Here is a 14,464-nt window from a genome sequence, read left to right as displayed (position 1 = left end):
AAATGTATTTTGACATTGAATGAATTAATTGATGAAAAATTGTGGAATATAAGACCTTGCAAGTAAAGTATGGATTAACCAGTGAAACACAATGACAATACATCCAATTGAAACATATGTTGGAAAGGCAGTTTGGCTCTGACGCTATAGCAGTATCGGAAACACCCATGTTGCTACAAGATTTAATCTCTGCAGCAAAAACAAAAAACTTTACACTTGCACTATATAAAACCCTACACAACAGAAAGAAATATGATTTAGAATATGATAGACAAAAATGGAGTGAAGAGTTAGAGGTACAGATAACAAATGATATATGGGAGTCAAGTATAAAATCAACAGATATAGCTTCTATGGATTTAAGACTAAGACTTATTCAGCAGAAAATAATATTCAGAGTCCACTGGACTCCAGCAAAACTTTACCAGAAGAAAATAACAAATGCAGAAAACTGCTGGAGATGTGGAAGTAAAAATGCGAACTTAGTACATATGATGATTAACTGCCTGGTGATAAGATCATTTTGGTGTGAGGTAAGGATATATATAGCAAGAGTAATAAAAAGAAATTGTTATTTAGGGGATTTGAATTTAATTCTAAATTATATACCGGAAACGTGGGAGATTACAAGGGGCCAAAAAAAAAATGGATGTATTGTGCCATATTAGAAGCAAAAAAAACCTTGTTTTGATGAATTGGAAGAGCCGCAAAAAGATTCCATTGAGCATATGGATTGACAATATGGACAGACTAGCGACATATGAACTGTCAGGGAACTGCCATCGGAGAGCAGAGTGGTGGAGAGGCTCTCAGACGCTGGGGAAGGAACCAGCAGGGAAAGAGGGAGATCTTCCGCTGAGGAAGAAGGGAAGGAGGAGTCGGAGGGAAGGCGCAGGGACACTTCCAGCGAGACCAGTGGAGAGAGCTCAGGACCTCCCCTGGGGATGCCCACTCTGCGCAGAAAGCTGTCGCGCAGGGAATCCAGGCGGAGACTTTCTGTCAAGGAGCTCTTATGTTGGAAGAAGTTCAGGAAACGCCCACTGACGGATTCTACCAGTGATTAAGGCAGCCACGAAGTAAAGGCTGTCCGGTCAGGGAAAGTTTTAGCGAACTACTCAGCTTGAAGCGGTTTGGCGCTTACGCACAAGCAACCCCTAATCCCTTTACAGCAATCCGTCAGTCACCGACGTTGTTTGTGCGGAGGAGGCATTATGAGCAACACAGAAGGAGCCGAAGGGGGAGCCAGGGGAGGACCAACTCTGGAGGAGAGAAACAGAGATTTGGAGCAACAGCTGGCTCTCCTAGCAGCGCGGCTCGATGAGAGGCGGGCTCAGGATGCGCAGGGGAAACCCACCCCCATCTCAAGGAAGGTACCGGGACTGGTGCATAAGTTTGGGGGCGATCCGAGGGACTACCAGGCTTTTAAGACAGAGGTGCAGTATGCACTGGATGATGACTTTGTGGACGAGGGGGGGAGAGTTGCCTTTGTGGTTGGACACCTGGAGGCTGGAGCCAGAGAGTGGGTTAGACCACTGATGGCATCTGATAATGATGCCCTAAAAGACTTGAGGAAGTTCTTTGCAGCCATGGATCTGATGTTTTCCAGCCAGATTGAGGAGAGCATGGTACGCAGGCAGTTGATGGCTTGCAAACAAGGGAACCAATCAGTCAGAGAGTACTGGTCGCGATTTGCCATGCTCATACACCGACTTGGTTGGGATTTGACTGCGGAACCAATTCAGATGTTATTTGAGGAAGGCCTGGCCCCCGCAGTAAAAGATGAACTTTCCCGCGCGCCCCGCCCGCAGTCGATGGATCAGCTAACCAAGGCTGCGCTTGCCATCGGAGCGAGGCAGGAAGCGCGGGCTCTGGAAAAGTGGGAAGGCAGAGGAGAGCGTTGGAATGACTTCCGCATTCCTGAAATACCAGAGCAACCTTCCCTGCCAGTGGAGCCAATGGAGATCGGAGGCGCACGCGCGCGCGGGGTTTCAAACGCTGGATAAGTTCGAAAGAAGGAGGGGAAAATGACCAAGAAGTGTTTCCTCTGCCAACAGCCAGGGCATTTTGCCAGGGTCTGCCCTCAAAGGAAAGCATGGCAAGGAATGGTGGGGGCGGCCGGGAGTGAGGAGTAGGGGCTTAAGGAGCAGGGAAAAGCCAACGCTTGGCTGCCGATAGGGCCCAGCAGCCAGGCGAACAACCAGTAAATGTGCCCAAGCCAGAGCCCCCCCCGGGCAGCCATTGCCATAGAAGTGGTGCTAGAGCTCCCTAACGGCCACCCACTCAAGATAAAGGCGCTGTTGGACTCAGGCAGTTCTTGCAATTTTCTTAGCAAGGAATTTGCGTTAGAACACCAGCTGCAGACTCTGCCACTAGGGAGTCCTTTACAAGTCACGACGATCGATGGGAGGGAACTCCTGGGAGGGGGGGAAGGTAACACACCAGACGCCCCCCATGAGAATGAGGATTGCCAGGCACACTGAAATTATTGCCTTTCATGTAGCCACTCTGGCAGGACCGCCAATTATACTGGGAATGAGCTGGCTGGCGCTACATGATCCGTTAGTGGGATGGCACCAGCGGACGGTCTCATTCGGGTCAGCTCACTGCTTGGAACACTGCCATGGGGGGGGGGACCCCGAGGATGACAATAGCCAGAGTGGCAGGGATGGCGGTGGGAGAGAAGGGGCAGGTACCACCGCAGTACGCTGACTTGCAAAATGTCTTCAGTGAGAAAGAAGCGGATAGAGTGCCCCCTCATAGACCCTTTGACTGCCAAATCAACCTGCTCCCAGGAGCCCAGCTGCCAGTGGGCAAACTGTATGCCATGTCGGACAGGGAGATGCAGGAGTTGAGGGAATTTATAGACAAGAACCTGAAAAGAGGGTTCATAAGGGAATCAAGGGCGGGGGGGGGTAGTCCAGTGTTCTTTGTGGACAAGAAGGACACGAATAAACCCAGGTTGGTAGTGGACTTCCGGGCCGTTAATTCAGTGTCGGAACCAGTGACCTTCCCCATGCCCAGGATTGATGACATTTTGACCAGGGTGAGGAAGGGAAAGATTTTCACCAAGCTGGACCTAAGAGGGGCGTACAATCTGATCAGGATGAGGGAGGGAGATGAATGGAAAACCACCATGTTCACCCCTCTGGGGGCCTTCGAGTATCTCGTTATGCCCTTCGGACTCCAAGCGGGTTCAGCGTGTTTCCAATCTTTCATGCATCACGTTCTGGGGCCCTTGCTGTACAAGAACTGCGTGGCCTTTTTAGATGATGTGTTGATCTATTCGGAGGACGAGGAGCAACATGTCAGAGATGTCCGGGAAGTGCTCAAGAGGCTACAGGAGCACCAGCTGTGGGTCAAACTGGAGAAGTGCCAGTTCCACACCCGAGAGGTTGAGTTCCTGGGGTACCGATTGTCAGACAAGGGCCTAGCTATGGATCCAGGCAAGGTACAAGCGGTACTGGAATGGAAGACACCCAAGACCAGGAAGGACGTGCAGAGGTTCCTGGGGTTTGGGAACTTCTATCGGAAGTTCATCAAGAACTTTGCCCACTTAACAGCACCCATCACAGATTGCCTCAGTAGCAAGAAGAAGTTCGTCTGGACGGAGGAAGCGCAGCAATCTTTTGAAAGGCTAAAGAAGGCGTTCACTTCGGAAGAGCAGCTCTTGCACGTGGATCTGCAGAAGCCAATGAGGCTGGAGACCGACGCATCGGACAGAGCGGTGGGGGCTGTACTGCTCCAGCCGGGGGGAGGAAACCAGTCCGGTTGGAGACCGTGTGCCTTTTTCTCCCGGAAGTTGAACAAGTCGGAGCAGAACTACACGGTGTATGACCGGGAGCTGCTGGCTATCTACGAAGCGTTTCGACGCTGGAGACATTTGCTGATAGGGGCGCAGCACAAGATCCAGGTGTGCACGGACCATAAGAACCTGGAATACTGGAGAACGGTGAGGGTACTCAATCAGAGACAGGTGCGGTGGGCTCAGGAGTTTTCCAAATTCCATTTTGAGATTCGTTACGTTCCGGGAGAAGAAAACGTCAGAGCAGACGCCCTCTCCCGGAAGCCAGAGTACCTGGAAGGAGAGGGAGCGCCGGAAGAACGACATGTGATACCCGAGGACCGATGGGTGTGTGGGGGAGTGTTGGTAGGGCGACGGGAGCTTGCAGAGGGGACGGCAGACGACGAGTACGCCCAAAGCAAGATCAGGGAACTCAGGAGGGCAGGAGGAAACCTGGGGGGTTTTGAGGAAAAGGATGGGGCACTGTATTACAGGGGGGCATTGTATATACCAGAGGGGGACTTGAGGAGTAGAGTACTCAAACAACTGCACGACAGCCCCACGGTGGGACATTTTGGGCAACACAAAACCATGTTGTTAGTCACCAGGCAGTTCTGGTGGCCAAAGGTGAGGGAAGATGTACGAGAATATATAAGGGGGATGCGACCGCTGCCAGAGAGCCAAAGGGGAGAGGGCGGCACACGCGGGGTTACTGGAACCATTACCCACACCAGAAAGACCATGGGAGGCAGTGTCCATAGATTTTATGACCGATTTGCCCAAGTCAAGGGGCAAGACGGCCGTCATGGTAGTGGTCGACTTGTTAACTAAGATGTGCCATTTCATCGCTTGCTCGCATGCGGTGACGGCGGAGGAAACCGCCAAGCTGTTTGTGGAACACGTTTTCAGGCTGCATGGCGCCCCCTTGAGGGTTTTATCAGACCGAGGGAAACAATTCACTTCCAGGTTCTGGTGGAAGCTCATGAGCCTACTTCATGTAGAGGTCAACTTCTCGACGGCCAGGCACCCGGAGACCAACAGGCAGGCAGAAAGAGCGAACGGTATACTCCAACAATACTTATGGTGCTACGTCAGCGAGAGGGAGAATGACTGGGTAGAGAAATTGGCTTTGGCCGAATTTGCCTACAATAATGCGGAGCATGTGTCCACAGGGATGAGCCCGTTCATGGCCAATTACGGCTGTCACCCCAGAGCATTCCCAGGGGAAGGGGAGGAGAGATGGAGTGTGCCCGCAGCTGAACAGTTTGTGGAAGAGATGGAAGCCCTGCACCAACAGCTTAAGATGAACTTGGAGAGGGCTAAGGAAGTGTACAAAAGGCAGGCAGATAGGAGCAGGAGGGAAGGAGAGACCATAAGGGTGGGGGACCGGGTGTGGTTCTCAACCCAAGGGTTACCGTTCAAGGGAGGTTGCAAGAAATTAAGGCCCAAGCGACTGGGACCCTTCGAGGTAACACAGCAGGTGAACCCGGTGGCCTTTAGGCTCAAACTGCCTGACAACATGAAACTACATCCGGTATTCCATAGGTCATTACTCTCACCATACCAGGCAGGGAGGGAATTTCAGGGACGAGAAGGAGAGGTTCCCGTACACCCACAGGTAGAGGAGAGGGAGCGCAGCAGTCACGTAGCGGAGATACTAGATTCAAGGTGGAAGGGAAGACAGGTGGAGTATCTAGTGGCTTGGGAGGGGGAACCTGAGTCGGAAAATGCATGAGTGCCAGCGGAAACCATCGAGGATGAGTTTCTCCTGGAAGAGTTTCACCGCAGGTTCCCAAGGAGGCCCAGACCCTTAGCGAGATTCTGGGAGGAGCAATTTGGCACCACGGACGATGAAGAGGAGTTTGTGGGCTTTCCAGCGTCTGGGCAGGAGGGAGGAGAAGTGTTTGAAGGGGTGGAATCAGATTGGGAAGATTCTCCAGTGGGAAGAGGTAGTAGCAGGTGGAGAGCAGTGTTCGAGTCATCAGAAGATGGGGAAGGTTCCTTCAGGGGGTTCCCAGCATCACCGGCCGAAGAAAGGGGATGGACCGGGGGTGAGGGGGGTCCTGGAGGGGAGGTGGATGTCAGGGAACTGCCATCGCAGAGCAGGGTGGTGGAGAGGCTCTCAGACGCTGGGGAAGGAACCAGCAGGGAAAGAGGGAGATCTTCTGCTGAGGAAGAAGGGAAGGAGGAGGAGTCGGAGGGCGAGACCAGTGGAGAGAGCTCAGGACCTCCCCTGGGGACGCCCACTCTGCGCAGAAAGCTGTCGCGCAGGGAATCCAGGCAGAGACTTTCTGTCAAGGAGCTCTTATGTTGGAAGAAGTTCAGGAAATGCCCACTGACGGATTCTGCCAGTGATTAAGGCAGCCACGAAGTAAAGGCTGTCCGGTCAGGGAAAGTTTTAGCCAACTACTCAGCTTGGAGCGGTTTGGCGCTTACGCACAAGCAACCCCTAATCCCTTTACATGAACAAATTGCATATTGACACAAATTAAGAATGGATAAATATGAAGAAATCTGGAAGGAATATTTAAGCGATAAGGCGGACAGTGGTGGGAAGTAGGGGGAGGAGAGGTGGGGAAATATTGTTAAAAAGGTGTAGTCATAGGTATATCAGTGTATCCAAATCTGAATTGTTAAATTGTGTTATTAGTGTTATTGTGGTTTTTGTTGTATGTGTTTTTTGTGGTTGCTGTTTATATTGAAAAAATGATTAAATATTTTTTTTTAAAAAAATGAGTGTGTGAGAGAGAAATACTTGCTCCCTCAGCACATTGCTCCAGTCAAAACTGGAGTCCCCAAAGCTACATTAAAGTAAAAAGATATCCCACGTCACATGTTTCAACCCTTTATCAACTAAAATAGAAAGAAATCATTTCCCCACTGAAATTAAATATCATTTACCTACCTGTACGCTGGACAGACTGTTGCACTGCCTGCTCAAAATCCACATCTTTAGATGTACAAAATGCTTGAAAACCTTCTTCATCAGTTACAAATGTGTATCGTTTTCCCAGCATATACACTGTGAATACTGGTCCATACTGAAAAATATAGTGTTTAAAAAGTTAAGTAGTTTTTATTTTATATATATATATATATATATATATATATATATATATATACACACACACACACACACACACACACACACACACACACACTGCAGGAAGAATAGACTATGCAACAACTGCAGCAAGAATTTTGTTAGTCCAAAGATGGAAACAACAGGAGTTACCAACAAAAGAAGAGCGGCAGATGAAGCGGATGGACTTTGCAGAACTGGCGAACTGACAGGAAGAATCCGGAACCAGCGAGATCTGGAACCTTCCAGATTTCTTCATATTAATTCATTCTTAATTTGTTTCAATATGCAATTTGTTCGTATGTCGCTAGTCTGTCCATATTGTCAATCCATGTGCTCAATGGAATCTTTTTGCGGCTCTTCCAAAAGGACTGGAACAAATTTATATTATATTTGAAAGACAACTGTAAGCAATCAACATCATTAGCAGGGTTATCTGAAGTTCTGTAAGATGAAATTGCTACCTATGCAGGTTGAGTAATATAATATTTTAGGTACTGATACAACAAGGATAGGAAACGAAGCGAAATGTAAAGATGTAAAGTTTAATTTTGTATTATTTTTTTTAATAATATTTATTGAACATTTTCAAATATAACAGAAAAAAAAAGAAAAATAAAACATCCATTTTATAACCTTATTTTCATTGATATCCTTTCAGGACTTCCCCGCCCCACCCCCTTTTGTATTCCAATTCCTTCAAATAGATTCAACAAGTTCTTACCCCAAATTTTAAACTTATTATGATTAACCCAATGTTAAAAATGTTCATCCCCTAAAATCGACCCCGCTCCCTTCCACGAGTTCCCCTCTTTAATATGCAGAACAGGTTAAAATAAAAAAAATAGAAAAAAGAATAAAGTATAGTTTAACACCCTTTGGATTCCAACCCCCCCCCCTTTCCCGGTTGCGTTCCCCAGTGTCCATCCCTGCTGTCATCCTGGAGATCCCACATCTAGGCCGAAATCCTTCACAAGTCCACTTTGCCGTCTTTTTAAAAGTCTTTGCCGCCTTTTTGGTCATCTTTAATTTTGAACGTCCAATCTTGGAAGAACTCTATCTCAAAAGGGCCCATTTTTTCCATCCAAATCTCTGTATTCAAGAGCAAAAACTCCAATTTTGTTTCTTTAGACCTTTCAAATCTGGATGTCCCAAATGTTCCCACTTCCAACTTTATCCAATTCTTATTGTTCATGTTGTTCTTGTTATTCTCTCTCCTCACTTTCCTCTAGTTTCATTTCCTGCTCCCCTGCAAAAATGTTCTAATTCCAAAAGCTTCTAAATCCTCTACAGAGGCTTTGTTATTCAGGAACAAAACTTTACGTCAAGTCCCTTCCATTCTTCAATAGATAAATCCATTGTCTCCTTTAGTGTAGAGACCTCTGTAGACAAAATAGTATTCCATTTCTGCAGTTTCCCAGGAGATAAAAAGTCCTATTCAAATTCCGTACCAGCAATACTTGTAGTGTCCCACATCCCCTCTAGAGGGATTATAGTAACTCAGTTTCCTTCCAGATCACACCCAACAGTCAAAGTAACTTGTTATTCCTTATTTTAAACAGTTAATATCCAATTTGTAACAAATATAACCGGCAAAGTCCTCGTAACAAAGTTCTCTTTTTATTCTTCAACTTTGACAGCTCCTTTGACAGCTGTCAAAGCCTCTGTTGCTCCTCTCCCGGCGCTCTCGCGGATCGCTCCCGGTTCACGGGGGGGTTGCCTTTTAGCTCACATTTTACTTTTCTCCTCCAGCCCAATCTTATAGTTTTCCATCGTGAAATTAGTAACTTTATCAAAATAAGGTAGCACTCGATCTTAGTTGTCAAATCCTTTGCTTTAATTCCTCTACAACCGGGGGGAGACTGACTTCCTTTTTGCACCTCCCCCGCTCGCTCCGAATTTAAAATTTTTTTTCCCCTTTTTAAGTCCAGTTTCCAATTACTCACGGGTTGTTCTTTTTGATCCAAATTTTCAATGGAAGAAGTCAGCGCTCTCCACCGAATGGCATGCGGCTTCGCTCGGCAGGGGAAGCGGAGGACTCATAGCACCACACCCCCCCCCCGGCACCTGCTCCGCAGCCTTTAAAAAGGCTCCTTCGCGGGTCGGGGGGCGCAAACGGTGCCCACCGAGTCACCATGCCCATGGGTTTAAGCGCCCATGGTTTTTGAGGGTCCCCGCATCGCCGGCGCGGTAGGACCCAGCCCCTGCCGAGCTGGCTCGCTCCGGAGCTCGGAGGGAGTCCGCCATTCGGCGATGGCGCCAACCCGGAAGTCCGTAAAGTTTAATTTTGTAAACCATCAGACGGGAGGGAAGTCATTAGGTTCAGTTGAGCCAAAGAGATAAAATAAGAGGGTACAATGTTACGTAATGTGATTATATGTAATCTTTTACATATAAAAATACCGGTATGTAATTTTTATTAAAAAAGTTAAGTAGTTTAATACAACTACATTTAGGGGGAGCCATTGGGTCCTGCCCATTGGCTCCCCTTCGGCACCAGAAACTCAGCTCCCAGGCAGACATTGCACACAGCAAGCACAAGAAAAGCAATCATGGCACCTGGCTGCATGCCCAGCCTTCCACTTTTCCATCTATTCCCAACAGCAAGGGCTGGTAGACCGGCTGGCTGGGCTGCCTCACCCAATTGCTTGCTTGCTTACTCCAAGGCTGCCTCCGTTCCTGGCAACCAGCACCTCCTGGCCAGCCCCAGAGGCATCATTCGCCTGCGGAGCTTATAGCCAGGGCTGCTGCAACAAACAGCCACACAAGCCTTTGGGAGGCAAAGACACAAGAGGGCATCAGAGGAGGGAGGGGAGGAAACAGGGACAGAGGCCAGTGTTGCCTGCAGTACACCTGACTCAGGGCACCCCAACATACCACGGCACACAGGTTGAGAAACATTGTTCTAGGGAATGGATTTTGAACAAGGGGGAGGCAATGCACCCATAAGGTATCTCCACCCTGTTACCCATTTCTGAAGATCAGCAGGTTAATAGTTGGGGTGGGAGATATACAAAAAACAAAATGCTAAGTGTGGTTGTTGTGATGAAAGACAAACTGGCAGCCACAGCCATTCATTCCTTGCTGGGCTGCAAGCACACCGCCTTTTCCCTACATGGCTCTGATTTAAAAGTGCTTTGTGGTCCACACAAACCTCAGTTCCTCTCTGGTCTCTGTCCTTGCTTGCCTCTCCTACCCAGTTTCACTCTGCGTTTCTGCTACTCCTCCTCCTTCCTCCTTATGCACAATCTTTCCCACTCTATGAATGTGGTTTATACTCTGTTTCTACCGCTTTCCTGCATGTGGGAACATATGCACAGTTCTAACTTTCCCTATTAGGTTTCATTTTTTGCTAATTTGGGGATTACCTGAGTACAGAGAGAAAGAGAGAGACCTCCCACTTTTACATGTCCAGTGTAATTCTGCCTACTTATGCCATCAGCACTGAAGGCTGCATTGAAAATGCAGAAAACAGTATTATCTAAAATCTCTTAGCAATACTGTTGTGAAAGGGGGGAAAAGCAGACTGCATTACAATGAAGTTGCAAAATTTATTATAAAAAACACATTTGTATACATAGTGCTTGAAAATACTCATTTTATAAGACTCTCGTAGAATTCTATTTTAATGTATTCTTTCAACACTGAGTAGCTTTCAGGACAGCTTGAAAAGCACACATGAACTTTAGTAACCTAACACTTGGCTTGTTCAAGGGGAACTGTCCTGTTAGACAAGAACAGCCACATTGTTCTGAACAGTGCCCTAAAGCTAGAGAGAGAGAGAGCAAATACGTGTTTTAGCATTTCTCTCAGCATGTTATTCTATCATAGTAATTCAGACTATATAAATTGTTTGATAACAGTCAGCTAACACAAAGCATATTAAATTGTAAAAAGCAAAGTACCGTATTTTTCGCTCTATAAGATGCACCAGATCACAAGAAGCACCTAGTTTTTGGAGGAGTAAAACAAGAGGAAAAAAATTCTGAATCTCAGAAGCCAGAACAGCAAGAGGGATCACTGCACAGCGAAAGCAGCAATCCCTCTTGCTGTTCTGGCTTCTGGGATAGCTGTGCAGCCTGCATTCTCTCCATAAGACGCACACACATTTCCCCTTACTTTTTAGGAGGGAAAAAGTGAGTCTTATAGAGCAAAAAATACGGTAAGTTAGAAACCTGGCTTGTTCAGTTCAAGCTCAAGCCTTTTCATCCTCTCCCTCCCCGATCTCTGGTCTGTGACTGTACTAAATGGTTTCATTCATTCATTCTCCCTCCCTGGCTCCCACAGTTATTACCTTGAGTCTGGCTTGTTTGATGAATTCCAGAGGAGCTTTCCCAAATTTGAAGGCAGCTCCGAACCAAGGGATGCAGCCACGGATACAAGGCGGCTCATTGATGTTTCTGAATGGAAAGAAAATATGCTTGACAACAAAACCTAGAACCACTGTAAACAGGAGAGCCAAAATGATTTCCATCTTCTTTCCTCTGTAGCAGTTGCTTTTCTGACACAGGCTGCCGCTGTAAGATATAATGCTGCTAGGGGTTACTTCAGGATAGTATTCAAAAAAATCTTGTTTGTACTGCTGCCTTCTTGCGGATGCTATGATAAAAGACAAGTGTATTACATAGTTCAGCTTGCCTCTGGGAGAGGCTAGTTTTACTTTCTAACTGACCCTCAAAATGGACTTCTCTTCTCTCTGTTCTCTGAAACATGAAGCCATATTTCATTTTCCTTCTTGTCCAATATTAACTGTTGTAAGCTATTCTGTTCCAAATAATGAAAATAGATCCTTTGTTATTTAACTGTGCATACATTGCCTTGATATTTTTTTTATATCAATAGACAGTATTATAGTTTTGGAGCCACAGAGCCTGAGCCTGAGCACATTTGGTATTTACAGACATTTAGGAACAGACACAATGCAGACAGGTCCAGGAGCAATGTGTCACAACTGCTGATCATTACTCATTTCTGTCTCTCTCTGTGCACTCCAGTAGTTCAAAAGGACAGGACTTTCCTCACATCCACCATCACATAGACTATGGAGAAGCTCACCACATGACTAGCTGTGATGACCTGAGCTCTTTCAGCTTTTTCTCCACATTTTATCTGCAGGCTTCCAGCCATGGGAGCTATTTGGAAGATTCCCCTTTTCTTCCCCTTGTATTTTGGGGCTGAAAAGAGCAGTGTGTACTCATAAGGAGCTCTGGGTCTCTGTATTCAGGGATTCTAGCAGCTGGCTTGCTCATTTATTTATCTAGGTCTTTATATACTTTTTAATATTCAGATTTTCTAAGTGGTGTACAGTAAACCTGCAACTCATGCATATTTAACTTGTGTGCATTCAGCTTTATGCCCTTGGCAAAATTTTATTTTTAATTTTTTATTCTTTAAAGAGAACAGAAATGGATGGGCATCTGGGGGAAAAGACTTTGGCAATCCCACTCGCCATTTACTGTGACCAATTTTAGCTTTAGGTGTGATCCCCAGACTGTAAGCCCTGTGTAAGTTGAGGACTCCTTTTACATAAAACTTTAAAAAAAAAGTCAAGCACATTGCACTTGTGTTTCTACAATGAGCCTTCATGAGGGACCTGCTTCCAGAACTGTGAGGCGAGAAAGACTGTGTGTGTGCCATTTGGCAATGACTGCTTTTGTCTGCCTTGCCCCACGCTCCAGGCCTGAGAGCCTCCCAGAAGAATTCTGTAGCCAGGGAGGGCGGGGGGGGGCAGCTATCCCCCCCATCAAGTAAATAAATAAAAATACTTAACTATCTGACTGCGTCCCATATAACTCATTCTGCACCCCCCCCAAAAAATGCCTGCCCACCCTAAAATAAATCCTGGCTACGCCCATGGGCTTTCTGGGCTTCTGGTTTGAGGCATAGGTCGAGGGGTGCCAGGTACTGGCATCATCAGCTTTTGGGCTACTTTTGGATAGGAAGTTATTGGAAAGCCTTGCTTTTAATATTGGTGAACTTATGTTCACTTAAATTTTAATGAATGCTAATGCTGGATTCTTTTGTAATCATAGAATCATAGAGTTGGAAGAGACCACAAGGGCCATCGAGTCTAACCCCCTGCCAAGCAGGAAACACCATCAGAGCACTCCTGACATATGGTTGTCAAGCCTCTGCTTAAAGACCTCCAAAGAAGGAGACTCCACCACACTCCTTGGCAGCAAATTCCACTGTTGAACAGCTCTTACTGTCAGGAAGTTCTTCCTAATGTTTAGGTGGAATCTTCTTTCTTGTAGTTTGGATCCATTGCTCCGTGTCCACTTCTCTGGAGCAGCAGAAAACAACCTTTCTCACTCCTCTATGTGACATCCTTTTATATATTTGAACATGGCTATCATATCACCCCTTAACCTCCTCTTCTCCAGGCTAAACATGCCCAGCTCCCTTAGCCGTTCCTCATAAGGCATCGTTTCCAGGCCTTTGACTATTTTGGTTGCCCTCCTCTGGACACGTTCCAGTTTGTCAGTGTCCTTCTTGAACTGTGGTGCCCAGAACTGGACACAGTACTCCAGGTGAGGTCTGACCAGAGCAGAATACAGTGGCACTATTACTTCCCTTGATCTAGATGCTATACTCCTATTGATGCAGCCCAGAATTGCATTGGCTTTTTTAGCTGCCGCGTCACCCTGTTGGCTCATGTCAAGTTTGTGGTCAACCAAGACTCCTAGATCCTTTTCACATGTACTGCTCTCAAGCCAGGTGTCACCCATCTTGTATTTGTGCCTCTCATTTTTTTTTGCCCAAGTGCAATACTTTACATTTCTCCCTATTAAAATTCATCTTGTTTGTTTTGGCCCAGTTCTCTAATCTGTCAAGGTCGTTTTGAAGTGTGATCCTGTCCTCTGGGGTGTTAGCCACCCCTCCCAGTTTGGTGTCATCTGCAAATTGGATCAGGATGCCCTTGAGTCCATCATCCAAGTCGTTGATAAAGATGTTGAATAAGACCGGGCCCAAGACAGAACCCTGTGGCACCCCACTAGTCACTCTTCTCCAGGATGAAGAGGAACCATTGATGAGCACCCTTTGGGTTTGGTCAGCCAGCCAGTTACAAATCCACTGAGCGGTAGCATAGTCAAGTCCGCATTATACCAGCTTCTTTACAAGAATATCATGGGGCACCTTGTCAAATGCCTTGCTGAAATCAAGGTAGGCTACATCCACTGTGTTCCCTTCATCTACCAGGCTTGTAATTCTGTCAAAAAACGAGATCAGGTTAGTCTGACATGACTTATTTTTCAGAAATCCATGCTGACTATTGGTGATCACAGCATTCCTTTCTAGGTGCTCACAGACTGTTTGCTTAATGATCTGCTCCAGAATCTTCCCTGGTATTGATGTCAGACTGACTGGGCGGTAATTATTTGGGTCCTCTCTTTTCCCCTTTTTGAAAATAGGGACAACATTTGCCCTCCTCCAGTCTGCCGGGACTTCGCCTGTTCTCCAGGAATTCTCAAAGATGACTGCCAGTGGTTCTGAGATCACATCTGCCAGTTCTTTTAATACTCTTGGATGCAGTTCATCTGGCCCTGGAGACTTGAATACATCTAAACTAGCCAAGTATTCTTGTACTATCTCCTTAGCTA

At 46.7% G+C, this 14,464-nt stretch overlaps 1 protein-coding gene across 6 annotated transcripts in view; it reads right to left on the bottom strand.

Moving 5' to 3' along the window:
- Positions 1-12,558, bottom strand: part of CYP39A1 (cytochrome P450 family 39 subfamily A member 1) — a 78,752-nt gene extending 66,194 nt beyond the window's left edge. For 2 of the 6 annotated variants that reach the window (XM_081855610.1, XM_081855611.1), the window contains exons 1-2: positions 11,158-12,543; positions 6,687-6,822 (exon numbers count right to left, since the gene is read on the bottom strand). In XM_081855610.1, coding sequence (XP_081711736.1) covers positions 6,687-6,822; positions 11,158-11,337 — 316 coding nt within the window. In that variant the 5' untranslated portion in view covers positions 11,338-12,543. Of the gene's footprint in view, positions 1-6,686; positions 6,823-11,157 lie in introns of all 6 variants that reach the window. The other 4 variants (XR_014154880.1, XM_081855609.1, XM_081855607.1 and 1 more) reach the window with 4 other exon arrangements.
- Between the last annotated feature and the right edge of the window lie 1,906 nt (positions 12,559-14,464).

Source organism: Podarcis erhardii (assembly GCF_964252035.2).
Source record: "Podarcis erhardii genome assembly, chromosome: 3".
Classification (NCBI taxonomy): domain Eukaryota; kingdom Metazoa; phylum Chordata; class Lepidosauria; order Squamata; family Lacertidae; genus Podarcis; species Podarcis erhardii.
This window is presented reverse-complemented; position numbering and strand designations above follow the sequence as displayed.